This window comes from Zootoca vivipara, chromosome 15 (genome assembly GCF_963506605.1).
Source record: "Zootoca vivipara chromosome 15, rZooViv1.1, whole genome shotgun sequence".
NCBI lineage: Eukaryota > Metazoa > Chordata > Lepidosauria > Squamata > Lacertidae > Zootoca > Zootoca vivipara.
The window spans coordinates 38,589,743-38,603,686 of NC_083290.1; the positions used below are offsets into that span (position 1 = coordinate 38,589,743).

General features: G+C 45.6%; 1 protein-coding gene across 1 annotated transcript; it reads left to right on the forward strand.

The window, feature by feature from the left end:
• Positions 1-1,338: 1,338 nt before the first annotated feature.
• On the forward strand, positions 1,339-13,944 carry PLPBP (pyridoxal phosphate binding protein). Its single transcript, XM_035139198.1, has 8 exons — positions 1,339-1,466; positions 4,215-4,322; positions 5,953-5,988; positions 6,516-6,591; positions 7,455-7,589; positions 9,539-9,681; positions 9,777-9,875; positions 11,655-13,944. The coding sequence occupies exons 1-8, from the start codon at positions 1,371-1,373 to the stop codon at positions 11,790-11,792; spliced, it is 831 nt and encodes a 276-aa protein (XP_034995089.1). The 5' UTR covers positions 1,339-1,370; the 3' UTR covers positions 11,793-13,944.

Below are 13,944 nucleotides of genomic sequence, written 5' to 3' on the forward strand. Positions count from 1 at the left end.
TGGACCTAATGTTCAGGGCTCCCTTTACCTTTATCGAAATATTTGCAAAACTTAGGAGCTAGGCATTTCCCCCCATGTCTTCCATGAACAGGGTCTTAACAGTGAGTCCGTAAGTGACTGTGGAGGCCAGTTCTGGATCCACATGTCCTTCCACAGTGGGGACATAGGTTTCCAGGCAGGAGTTGATAAGGATGAGGTTTTGCCAAGCGTGCCTTCCTCTTGGCACATTTCCCCCTTTCGTCCTGAGCTCGAGTGTCTTCAAAGTCCATGACAACTTTGGTAAAGGCTTTTCTTCAACTGGAGCACTCGCAGGCCAGTGTTTCCCAATTGTCAGTGTTTATCTGAGAGTCGTACAGTCATACCTTGGTTGCCGAATGCCTTGGAACTCGTACATTTCGGCTCCCGAACGATCAAAACCGGAAGTGAGTGTTCCAGTTTTCGAATGATTTTCAGAAGCCGAATGTACGGCATGGCTTCTGCGGTTTCCTATCGGCTGCTGGTCTTCCTCTTACCAGCCCTGTTGGGCACCATCAGCTTGTGTCCAAGACCAGCCATGAGCCAGTAGAGGTTTTTAGACTTTTCAAAAGTTAGAAGGTTCTCGTAATCTTATATTGCACTTACTAGGAAGTGGTATCAACGGATCTCTTGTATCTTCTTGTTGGACAGATGCCTCCTTTGGGCCACATAGGACCCTAAATCTCTGCATATTGTGCATACCTATAAATCTGCCACTGACACACACACACACCCCAAAAGACAACCCCTTGAGGTTGGAGCCAGCTCAATAGCAATGGAACTAGGAGTGCCGGCTGGGGGGAAATGGAGAGGGTGTTGGAATGGAGTATCCTGATGGGAGGGTTTCATCCCTGGACCGTGGTATTCCTACGAGCTGGTGCGATGCAGATCTTCACAACAACCCTGTAAGGGGGTTCAGAAACAGCTGCCAATGCGTGCACGGCGCTGCAGGTAACGAATCCCAAATATTCCTTCCTTGGAGTTCTGCACTGGGCTGATCCATGACCCCCCGTCATTCCTGCTCGAAAAACATACCCTCCTCCAGGGAAGCGTTTGGTGCTGCGATCACTGCGCCAGCGGCGCTTCCCGCGCATGCGCTCAGGGAGAAAAGCATCCCCTCCGCTTCCCTTCCCCCGCAGCGGCTTTTCCCTGAGCCGCCCTAAGCTGCGGGTCCCCGACCTCTCCAAAATGGCCGAGGGCCGAGCCCAGCCCGCAGGCCCGAGCCCGCCTCCTCCGGGCCCCACCTCCGACCCTCATTGGCCAGCCGAGCCGGGCTTGGAGTGGCGATTGGCTGCCTGGGAGACGGCTGCGTGTGTGGCGGAAGCCCGGCCCAAGATCCGCGGCACGGCTGGGGAATGTGGAGAGCGGGGATGGCTGCCGGGGAAGGCCTGGGACCGGCGCTCAGGGCAGTCCAGGAGCGGGTGCAGCAGGCGGCGGTCAGCAGACCCAAGGTGCGAGGCGGGCGGGGAGCGCGGCGGCGACCGGGCGGGCGGGCGGTTCATGCCCTGGAGGCGGCGGGTGGGAGAGACCTGGCGTGGCCTGCGGATCGTTGCTTGCTGCTGCTGCTGTTATTAATAGCCTATGTATCTTTTTAGCGTGAATAACTTATAGTATTACCGGGTTTGCGCGTTTTTGTTTTTTTAGGAGCATAGCCAGCTGCCTTATACTAAATCAGAATTTTGGTCCACCTAGCCCAGTGTTTCCTGCACTGACTGGCAGCAGCAGCAGCAGCCCCCCCCCCCAAATTGCGCAGGAAAGCCCTCGGCATACTTAGAGGGGAGACGCCTGGGAAGGGAGACACAGGGAACGGGAAGGCATGCAGAGAGGTAGTCAGGTCGTGGACATCATGCAGGATGAATGTTGATTGTGATCTAGAAAAATAGGGGTGCTTGGCTTCATATTTTTCTGTTGCAACAGAGTTCCCTCCCTTCCTAGCAAGGAGGCAAGAGAGACCCAGAACCAAGAAGAAATATTTCTTTTAAGGGGTTGCATTTTGGCATGGAGAAGGATGACAATCCCCTCTACAGTCAGAAATTACATCCCACCTAAGGTGGGGTTACTGTGGCTCAGGCAGGCCAAGGTGTGATATTCCTGAGGATTTAGCAAGTTTTGCATAGTTCCAAACACAGCTTACACAAAACATTAGCATTTGATAAGACAGTCAGGATGCCTGCATCCCTCAATGCATAGAATCTGGGCACACAGTGACAATTACCATAATACAAAGGAGGTTCATAGATGTAGGAGAGGAATCCCTTCAGGATCTTCCCCTGATTGCTATCTGAGCTCTCAGGTAAGGAGGATTAAGGAGGCAAAGGAAATATTTACGGTAGGAGTCTTTAGGAGAGCCAAGATGACTTTTGGATTGCTCTCCTGTACTATTTTAGACATGTGGTTTATATACCTATGTATGTGTGTTTACCTTGTGCAATTATCAATATTTATTCTATATTTGAGAACATAGAATAACAATTGTTCTAGATTCAGGTAGGTAGCCGTATTGGTCTGATGCGGTAGAAATATTTTTTAAAAAATAAAAAATTGTCAAGTAGCACCATAGAGACCAACTAAGTTTGTTCTTAGTAGCTTTCGTGTGCATGCACACTTCTTCAGATATGCACACGAAAGCTCATACCAAGAACAAACTTAGTTGGTCTCTTAGTTGGACAATTTTTTTATTTTTTTATATTTATTTCTGTAACAATTGTGTTCTCCATCAGGGCTCAGATCGATCCCCCTTGGAAGTGATAGTTGAACTCTTAAGCAATAAACACTTGCAAATTAAACCTCTGGCAGCCAAATATGCTCTGGCAGCGTTACGTTAATGTGTGGAGATTTTATGCTGTGAATCATAGACTCGCACTGCGTGATCTTAGAAGAAATGTCTTGCTTTTTGCCCCCTCTTGTTCCTTGTGAAGGCCTTTGACCATAGACAGTGAATTGAATTGAACTGAATTGATTGACTGGCAGCAGCACTCCACATTCCTTGCCCTTCCTGAGGTGCTGGGGAATGAGCCCAGGGGCTTTGCAGGCAAAGCAGATGCCCTGCCACTGAGCTGCTGCATCCACTATGCAGTCCTGCTAAAGTGGCCGGATGCAGAAGAGAGGACAGGACTCCCACACCTTTCAGTAGATGTGCAGAAGAGGGGCTTTGTGCACAGCAAACTATACCTGCTGAAACTCCCTCTTATACACAGCTGCTGAGCGTGCAGGAGCCCTGTCCTGTTCTGTATCTGCCCTCACCCCAGAAATTCCTATAAGGAATTAAGTAGGGATTAAGCACCACTGGATACAGTTGGACTTTCTTCCAGGTAAGTGTGGATGGGGCTGCTGTATTTTCACAAAGCAAGACTCGGGATCTCTTTGAATCGTTAAGTCAGAACCAACGTGCCTTAAGAATGGTGAAAAGTAAATTCTGTTAAGTTCAGCGGGGCCTACTCCCAGGGCAGCAGCTATGGGGTCGCATTCAAAGTTACTCCAATGGAATTTATTATAAATAAAATAATTGAGGTCGGAAGCCCAGCTTAGGGCACATTCACAAATGGATGTTCCTTCAGTAGCACCTTAAAGACCAACTAAGTTTTTATTTTGGTATGAGCTTTCGTGTGCATGCACACTTCATCAGATACCAGTGTGCATGCACACGAAAGCGCATACCAAAATAAAAACTTAGTTGGTCTTTAAGGTGCTACTGAAGGAATTTTTAAATTTTGTTTCGACTCAGACCAACACGGCTACCTACCTGTAACAAATGGATGTGTTGTTGCCGGTTGCTGCTGTTGTGGATGTTCATTTGGCTTGTCTTAAGCTTTGTGTCGCGTTGTCATGGTCAATACTTATTGCATTTCATACTCATTTAGCCTCGTTTTAAAACATTTTTTCCTCCCTCTCCGTACATGTGTCTGTGTAATATGTATCAGCTGTTACGTGAAGATTATTCAATGAAGTAAACTATTAATCCATGGAAGCTTACGCTACAACGTTTCTGTTAGTCTTTAGGAACCTTTGTGTTTTTTCCACATTAACTCAAAACAGAACATGTGAGCTTGTCTCCATAAAAAAACAAAGTTCAAGATGGACTTGAGATAATATGAAATCTCTTAGCTGTGCCTGTTGGCCGGCAATAGATATTTTCCATGTTCCAGTCACAGAGTTGTGAGGATCTTGGCCACTGACCATTTCTTTCTTTGCAAATATAGGGATTGCCTGCTATACAGCCTCGCCTTGTAGCTGTCAGTAAAACGAAGCCAGCGGAAATGGTGATTGAGGCCTACAACCATGGGCAGCGCAGCTTTGGAGAAAACTATGTGAGTGTCCTCCCTTGCCCTGTCGTTTGGGTTTCAGGACCAGAAGGAGATAAGGCCTGAAGCTGCTGGCATGCTCACAAACCAGATGGTCACAAAAGGAGCTCATATTTCATTAGTCCCGCATCACCCTGGAGAATTGTGTCATAGCTGGGGAGTAAATGTTACAGAGACAGAACTTAAATGGCTTTAAAAGATTCTCAAATGGGGAGAATCCTGCTGCACTCGGGTCGTGCTTTCAGGCTTCCCACAGGCCTCAGATTGGCCACTCTGAGAGCAGGGTGCTGGACTAAGTGGCCTGATCCATCGGACTCTTCATATGATCCTAAATTGGCCAAACTAAAACTTTGAAAAATAAAGGACACTTCTTGTCTGTGAAGGAGGAAGTCAAGCCTGGCTCACCCATGAGGCAAGGTGAGGTGACCGCCTCAGGCAGCAGGATCCACAGGGATCTGGCAATTGTATTCCAAGTGTGGTCGCATCATTTGTAAAAAGGCATTGCGATATTGGAGGTTCGATGGTCAATCCCTTTGCCAGTGATCTCTAGCTTGGAATTCACCCTTTTCATGGCTGTTTGTCAGCTTCTTCCATGATGTATACCAGCAATGTGCAATCTGATACACCCACAGGCCTGAAAGGTGGTGACAATAGCAGAGATACATCTGGATTATTCCCACATTCTCATTTATTTCGAAGTGGCTTCTGCAGGTCTTTAAAATATAAGCTAGATAGGCTGATATCAGTTTGCTCATCGCTGTGCAGCAGTAATGTTATATTACGGCTGGTTAATTTGAGTTGCATAGTCCAAATGAGTGAACATGGGGAAATAATTGCACTAATGTTGGGTACAGGTGCATCAATGTGGTTTGAAGCAGGTTTCTTGGAAAGAATAACTGGGAGCAGTTGGCAATCTGATGCATGACTTTGTACTCAAGAATAGTGTCTATTAGCAGTTTTACAAATGGATATTGCCTCTCGTAAAACGCTGCTCATTAACCCTTTTGCCTTCTGTTTGAGGCACAATGGGAACTCACTGTCTTAATGCTATGCACCTTTGCTTGTAATGTTCACCCATGGTTTGACATCATATGGCTGACTTCCCCATCTCTTCCTCCCTATGCACCTCCCTATCTCCTTTGCAGCTTGGAAGGACTTCTGCTAAGATTTGTTCTACTTAAAAATAAAAATAAAACCTTGGCTTAGAGTTAATGTTTGAACTGGGAATCCTTTAAGATTAACTCTGGTGAGTTTTATAGCAAATCAGCTTCCAGCTTTTGTTTATGAAACTGTCATTCTTTTAAACCAGGATCCCTTGTTTGAATGCACCACTGAGTCGTCGTTCTTTTACTGTGAAACTAAGCATGGCAGAAGTCTTCTTCCTGGTCACATGGGAGGAGGATAGGGGAGGAATGTTGTGCTGTGGCTGTCCATATTTTCCTGGACTAGTGGCCAGGTTGACTAGGACTAATGGAGTCCAACAGTATATGGACAGCTGTCAGTTCCCCACCTCTGCACTAAACTATGGTGTTTAGCATTGCATATGAACAGAGGCAGTTGTAAGTCAAGGTAGTCAAGTTAGAGGTAAGGCAGAGCAAGCCTGGCAAAATTTAATCCATGTCTTAACTTTCTGCAGGTCCAAGAACTTCTAGAAAAGGCATCAGACTCCAGAGTAAGTACATTTTGTGTGCTAAATAAAATCCTCATTCTGTGAAGTTGGCAGAGGCTTGTTTCAGAAAATTGACTAGTAAGCTCATGTTCAGAGAAGAATCTCTCTGTTTGCCTTTCAGTAGCTGTTCAGTTCTTTATGTATAAATAGCAGATAATCTTGGCCAAGATGCTTCTTTTTGTTGCGGAGCCCCAATCATTTGAAATAATTTTCAAGCACAGATGGGAGCCTATATGCTGAATCTGTCCCAGCAGAGGTTATTTACACTGACAGCAAACTGCTACTAAGTGTGTTAACGGCCATCAAAATGATTTTAACATTTGAGGGACCTTGGATGAGATTTGCCCCTCTCTTCTTACACAGGGACCATCCTTTGTCTTTATTATAAGCCACTTTATGGCGGCTGTTTGCCTTGAAAATTGAGTTATAAATAAATAAAAGTGAAATCATCCTTCACTTGCAAGTGTTCTATGGATTCCTAGCATGAAAATGCATTTCGAATTCTACTCACTCTTTGCCTCCGTCCTCAGATTCTTGCTTCGTGTCCAGAGATTAAATGGCATTTCATAGGCCATCTACAGAAAAACAATGTCAACAAACTCATTGGTAATAATAATTTCTTTTTGTGCTCACTTTTTTTTGGGGGGGGGCAGGGAGACAACAAGAAATCTTGTTGGGGGGGTTGTAATGTACTCACTTCAGTGAATGCACTACTGTTACCAGCTCTGACTTAAGGAGATCCTGATTTTGAGATGCAGTTAATTTGCACAGTGAGGACACAGAACCAGTGATTTCTCCAAAAATTGAAATTGGGGCTTGGAGGGATTTATTTTTCCCAGGACCTGGTTTCACAGTAATGGCTATTTCATAAGATTTAGCTTAGTTTTCAGTAGGTCAGCTGTAGTTGCATCCTCCTGAGTTGCAATTTCACATAACTTTGTTAATGGATTTGGATGCAGCGTGGTAATTTTCAGTGGTGTCTCATATGTCTGGTCCTTCAATTGATGAACTTATTTACTGTGGTTAATTCATAAGATCAGGCAGAAGGTGACTGAGAGACCAGCTTCTATATGTGCCATGGGCAAAGGGCCCTTTCTCCTGCTTGGTTTAGGACAAGGCGGTTTCTGCCTTCTCCTCCCTGTTCTAAAATGTTGTTTTGCATTTTACACTTTGAAAACATTAGTTAAGAGGTGATTAATAATCTAGAACCCGGAAAGGAGGAAAAGGCCTTGTTGTTCAACCGGCCATCCAGAAGCAGGACCGGCTGTCTCCCTTCACCAGTGTTGGGGTACTGTCTGATACAGCCCTATGGCGCAGGGAGCATTATGCTACTCAGGTAGAGAACGTACAGTTTATGCGAGGATCCCTAACTTGGCAGTACATTCATACTGTGCACTCTGAAATTGCATGAAACGGGAATGTTTTCTGCAATGGATATTTGCTCAGACCCTTCTTTAAATGTCGTCTAGCGGTACCTAACCTCTTCATGCTGGAAACGGTGGATTCCCCAAAACTGGCGGACAGAGTGAACGGTTCTTGGCAGAAGAAGGGGTCTTTGGAGAAGCTAAAGATCATGGTGCAAGTGAACACCAGTGGGGAAGACAGTAAGTAGATTTGATGTTGTTCTCCCCTCTCACACGCCAAGGGTTTGGGCTTGCATTTCAGCCTTCTTTTAAAGAGCAGCACTTTTTTTTTGACTTCTGCGTACCTTGCAGGACATCTGGAAAAGGAATCCTGTGCAATTGGCTCTCGGAGCAGTTGGGATCCCTGATCAGGCAGGATATGGTCTAGATTCTTCCTAGTGAGGCTGCCTTCACTACTGGGAGGCAGCAAGGTATAGTGTTTATATAGACTAAAACAGAGGAGACACAGGTGCAAATTCACCATGAAGCTACTTGAATGACCAACAAGCCAGTCGGTTTTTCTGAGGCTAACCTACCTCATAGGGTGGTTGTAAGGATAGAAGGGGCAGGGAGGAAGAATGATATATACCACCTGAGCTCCTTGGAGGAACAGAGGGTTGGATTGAATTTTGGAAGAACCATGTGCATCCAGCTCAGTATTGCCCTCAGTGACTGGCAGTGGCTCTCAAGGATTACAGACAGAGGATATTCCCAGGCCTGCTTGGAGATGCCAGGGGCTGAACCAGGGACCTTCTGCATGCAAAGCAGGTGCCATAGTGCCAACTCCCAGATTGAAAAATCCAGGATTGGGAGCAGCGCGGTACCGGAAGTCGCGCTGCGGCCATTTGGGAACTGGGCAGAGTGGCACCAGAAGTTGCTTCTACGCATGCTCTGCCCGTTTCCAAAATGGCCGCAGCGCCGGAAGTTGTGCTGCGGCCATTTTGGAACTGGGCAGAGCAGCACCGGAAGTCACTTCTATGCATGCTCTGTCCATTTCCAAAATGGCCGCAGCGCCAGAAATCGTTTCTGCGCATGTCCAGAGACTCCAGTGTTTTTTTAAAATTCGGGCTGCCAGCAGGAAACGGCTGGAAAAACGGGGGTTTCCCGGGGGAATACGGGAGACTTGGCAGCTATGGCAGATGCACTGCCACTGAGCTATGGTCCTCCCCCAGAGGTTGCAATTAAAATGCAATGTATAACAAGGCAGGGTAGCTCAGTTGGTAGAGCATGAGACACAAAAGATTATTATTTTTGATTAATGGCCTATATAAAGATACTGTGCTGTATGTAAGATGCACCACAAATGGTCAACTCATAGGCCCTGTACCAGCCACCAAGGGGGTTAAGCAAAGCTGTATTCTAGCCCCAGCTTTATTTAACCTATATATTAATGACATGGTCAAAAGCCTAACATCTCCGGAGTTCCATGCTCCTAAATTGGCCGCAAAACCAATCTCCGTGCTCTTATATGCTGATGACGGGGTCCTCCTATCCCAAACAAAAATAGGCCTTAGAAGGCTGATAGGAGAATTCTCAGGATACTGCAGGAGAGAACAGCTGGTGGTAAACTATCAGAAAACCAAAGTCATGGTTTTCGCAAGGAAACATAGATCACATAACTGGAGCATGGACAATCAACCAATCGAGCAGGTTAAAGCCTTTGGCCAGATTGGATGTGATGCCCTCTGCCGTACTTGAGGGCCGATACCAAAAGATTCCAACTGAGAAACGACTCTGTCCCTGTGGAGATGGCAATACGGAAACAGTGGCTCATGTTCTTCTCCCAGGCCGCCCATCTGCGGCCACACTGTTCTTTCTTCTATCAGACCAAAATGATCTGACAACAGTAAAGGTTGCTAGGCTTATCGAGGGTGCAAAGAGATTAAGGGCCACTATCTGAACAATAATCTTGGTTATTTGATTGCCCTTTTTACCTATTGTTGTTTCTTATCTGTATATATTGCTTGTTTTATGTTGCTATGGACGTTGGCTACTGCGAATGAAGTTTATCTATCTATCTATTAATCTCGGGTTGTGGGTTCGAGCCCCATATTGTGCAAAACTTTCCTGCATTGCAAGGGGTTGGACTAGATGACCCTCGTGATCCCTTCCAACTCTTAAAATTAACAAATAAGCTTTTCTTTTTAAAGGTAAACATGGGCTGCCGCCTGGAGAAACGGTAACAACAGTGGCACACATCCTCCAGAAGTGTCCCAGCCTGGAATTTGTGGGCTTAATGACAATTGGCAGCTTTGGGCACGACCTCAGTAAGGGGCCCAACCCTGACTTCCAGGTATTCCTGATCTTGGGGGAAATACTCATATACGAAGCTTGTCTTTTAAGGAAGAGAGGGCCAAGTTCAATTGCATTGTCTTCCCTCCCCTGCAGATGTTGATATCCTTGCGCGAGGAGTTGTGCGACAAGCTCAATCTCCCCATTGAAAAAGTTGAGCTGAGCATGGGGATGTCTACAGACTTCCAGCATGCAGTAAGTCAGTCTATTGCCTTTTATTTTCTTTTTTTCTGCAATTGCTAATCATGGGGCCTTTCTCCTTTCACTTCTCCCTCCGTCCTAGCAGAGTGTCTAGATGTATGACCCCATTTGAATAAATCTTGGTTTCCCCATGTGGACAGCTTCCCTGCTTCTCATAGGCAGCGTCATAAACCCATGGACTTGGCAGTGAGGTTTCTGTAAGATTATTTGGAGCAGTTTTTCTAACGAGAAGATATTATCACAGAAGCTTGTTTTTGCAGTTCTCAAAAGTGTGAATTTGTTGTAAATACCCTGTTTCTCATATTTTAAGACATACCCATAAAATAAGCCATAGCAGGATTTTTAAGCATTCAAGGAATATAAGCCATACCCCGAAAATAAGACATAGTGATAGGCGCAGCAGCAATGCCGGCCGCGGCAGGAGGAGGAGGAAAAAAATAAGACATCCCTTGAAAATAAGCCATAGTGTGTTTTTTTGAGGAAAAAATAAATATAAGACGTGTCTTATAATATGAGAAACACGGTATTGAGATTATACCAGCAATATAAAAAGCAAACAAAGCAGCAATTGGGGAAAAAAAGATTTAAATCAAGTCTTACTGACTAGTGATTTAAATCGTGATTTAAATCAATTTGATTTAAAACAAATCCACCCTGGATACACTACAGAGATTCCAGGGACTAGAAAGGGAAACAGAAGCAGGAAAAGGCACTAAAGGGAGGGGGGAAACAGCAGCTCTTTAGGACCCCACAGAGTTTCTTCATGTGTTGTTTCTCCCCATACAGCATCCAGCTCCAAAAGGGGCCAATATCGTGCCACCGACCCATTACAGGTGAAACTTGGAAAATTAGAATATCGTCAAAAAGTGCATTTATTTCAGTAACGCAACTTAAAAGGTGAAACCAATATATGAGATAGATAGATGCATGACATGCAAAGCAAGATATGTCAAGCCTTTATTTGTTGTAATTGTAATTATTTGTTGTTAGGCAGGTCAATTATAAATGGAATGTAATAGCGGTGTTTATTTTTGTATTATTGTAACTATTCGTTTTATTACTGTGGAATTTCCAAAAGAAAGCATTAGTAAAAATTAAAAGAAAAAGGAAAAAACAAGAAGTTGCATTACTGAAATAAATGCACTTTTCGATGATATTCTAATTTTCCGAGTTTCACCTGTATGTGCAAATCGGGACATAAGTCTTCTCAAAACATTTTGGAATTTTTGGGCTTGCATTACTCCGGTGAGGTGCCTCTCAATTGCACCAGATATCTATAGGGTGTTCTCAGTTACGTAACTCAGTTTGTGGAGAGACAGGCTAGTCTGTGGAGATGCTACCTTAGTGAGGGAGGAATTAGCTGTGATGAAGTCCTTGTTCAGTGGGCCTGAGCATTTTGACTATACAGTGGTACCTCTGCTTAAGAATTTAATGCGTTCCGAACGCACATTCGCAAGTCGAAAAAAATTGTAAGTCGAATCCCATAGGAATGCATTGGGAGAAAAAATTCGCAAGTCGAAGTAACCCTATCTAAAAATTCGTAAGTAGAAAAAATCCTATCTAAACAGCGTCCAAGATGGTGGGTGGAGCTCCATTCGTAAGTAGAAACATTCGTAAGTCGAGTCATTCGTAAGTAGAGGTACCACTGACCCACCTTTTAGCAGCATGGCTTACAAACATAATTTACAAGTGGGACAGCCAAGGCCTTTCAGATCAAAGTTCCAACTTCCAAAGCACCCGTGATCTTTCTCCTGCTTTTTTGCTGCTTTACAGATTGAAGTTGGATCGACAAACGTTCGGATCGGAAGCACCATCTTTGGAGAGCGAGACTACCCCAACAAACCTTCCAGCGACAAAGCTCCGAGGGAGATTAAAGGCCAGCTGGAGAATTTGACGGTGAAAGAGCACTAACAGGAGAAGGCCCTAGCGATTCCTTCCGCGGAGGGAGGGAAATCCTTTCTGATAGACCTTACTATGCACTTGACTTTCCCTTTGGGCTGGCAGCTGTGGGGCAACATCAGGTAACCGGAGGGCGTCGCAGGCATTTCGTCACCTGTAATTTTAATATTGTATATCCATAGAGATTGAATTTTTCTAAAAAAACAAACCAGCAAATGGAGCACCAGTGATTGACAAGTGACTTTTGGTACCTTAGCTGCAGTGGCTTTAGATAGCTGCTCTGGATAACCAGCTGACTTCAGCCCTACTAGGTCTGGGCAGGAAACATTTCCAGCTGTGAACATTACACATTTCTAATCGGAAACTTGGTTTCCCTGAGGTGGAAACCCCTCTTTGCGGGGGTGCCATGGCCATGCTCCATTGACTAAGCCCCCCCTCCACCCCCACCCCCCACTGAAATGCTTTATGGGTAAACTGCTGTGTTGTGTGCCACCAAGCATCCTATCAGAGGTCGAGGTCTTAGACTCTTTAATGCCGTGTTTCCCAACCAGTGTGCCTCCAGATGTTTTGGGACTACAACTCCCATCATCCCTAGCTAGCAAGACCAGAGGTCAGGAATGATGGGAGTTGTAGTCCCAAAACATCTGGAGGCACACTGGTTGGGAAACACTGCTTTAATGACACTAAAAAGCACCTGTTCAGCATGGGCGGTTTGCTGCTTGCCACACTGTGGAAAGAGATGAGTCAGGGCGCACTTGCAAGCTTAAGCTTAATGGCAGCTTTTGAGCCACAGGTTTGGAAGATTTCTCTCTTTTTAGGTTGTATTCATCCTCCGAAGACTGCTGCTACGAGTTTCGATAGTCGGCTGCATATCGCTTTCTCTCTCTCACTATAAAATGTCCCTTCCCCCCTCTCCTCTGGAAAATTGATGGTTGGAGTAGTTCTGCTAGGTAAAAGCAGTATGTTCTGCTAGCCAAAGCCGGGAAATTCCCTGACTCTACTGCTGACTTGCTGTGTGATCTTGGCCAAGTCACTTAACCATACTGTGCCTGTGTCCCCTATATGAGAAAATCGGGGCTGACCTACCTCACGTGGGAGACCGAGAGGCTGTCGTGCCTGGAAAGTTCCTTGAAATGCCCCCCCCTTTCCCACACTCCCTAAACCCCACCTGCCCTGGAGGAAAGGCAATACTGCAGAATAGAATAGAGCAGTCTTGGACAGAAGGCCAAACTGAACCTTAACTCCAGGCAGTCATTCACACACTTGCCTGGGCTTATGTGTGTGTGGCAGGACAGCTTGAGCAGTGAGCCTGCAAGTAGCACATATGTGAAGAAACGGTTACCCTGGGCAACTGGTGAACTCCCGAATTTTAATGCAAAGCATCCTTATCCCAGATGCTGGGTCCCAAGTGGTAAAAAAGTAACAATGAGTTGTTTCCCCACTGTACATATCTTAAGGTTCATTTAAAGCAGCCATCACTCTTGCTTCACTAAGACCTCATCTAAGTATTCATCTCTCCTCTGCAGCATCCCCAATCGGTGAAAATGTTTACAGTGAAATCTTGTTTTGTAACTCACATGTTGACAATCTACTTCAAGGCCCAGTCTGCTGCTACAAATGACTTTAGTCCCCGGTAGAAATACACCCCCCCCGGTCCTCTTTTCCCTAATAGCTTGGGAGTTTGGTGTGTCTTTGGGTTACTCCAGTGGTGTCTCTTCAGCTCAGCCATGGGGAGGTACCATAGTTCAGTGCTAGAACACATGCTTGGCATGCAGAAGGTGCCAGGTTAAACCCTCGGCATTTCCAGTTAAGAAAGCCAAAGCAAGTTATGGATGGATCGCATACCTGAGACCAATCTTGGCTCCAGTGGGCTAGATGAACCAGTGGTGTCACCTAATAGAAGCCAGTTTCCTATGCTCCTAGCAGTGGCACTTGGTTTTTCTCGTCCTGGGCACTGAATGTAACTGCAAAGAACAAACACCCAGCCCACTTAGAGTCCCACGACGTAGGTGCAATGCTAAATGCAGCCCAAACTCCTTCCCTCCCGCCCCGAGCTCCGCAGTGCAGTGTTTTCATGTGTGTTAAGAAATAAAACCAGTTGTGGATCAGAATACTGTACCATCTGTGCCAGTTACTAAGCTATTAAAGATGTTATTTTTTCTTC

What these genes read in the sequence shown, in the direction of transcription:
- PLPBP (XM_035139198.1), top strand. Translation starts at nt 1,371, where the DNA reads ATGTGGAGAGCGGGGATGGCTGCCGGGGAAGGCCTGGGACCGGCGCTC. An exon ending in CAATGTCAACAAACTCATTG is followed by an intron (nt 6,592 to 7,454) that starts GTAATAATAATT and finishes AATGTCGTCTAG; the next exon opens with CGGTACCTAACCTCTTCATG. An exon ending in GGCCCAACCCTGACTTCCAG is followed by an intron (nt 9,682 to 9,776) that starts GTATTCCTGATC and finishes CCTCCCCTGCAG; the next exon opens with ATGTTGATATCCTTGCGCGA.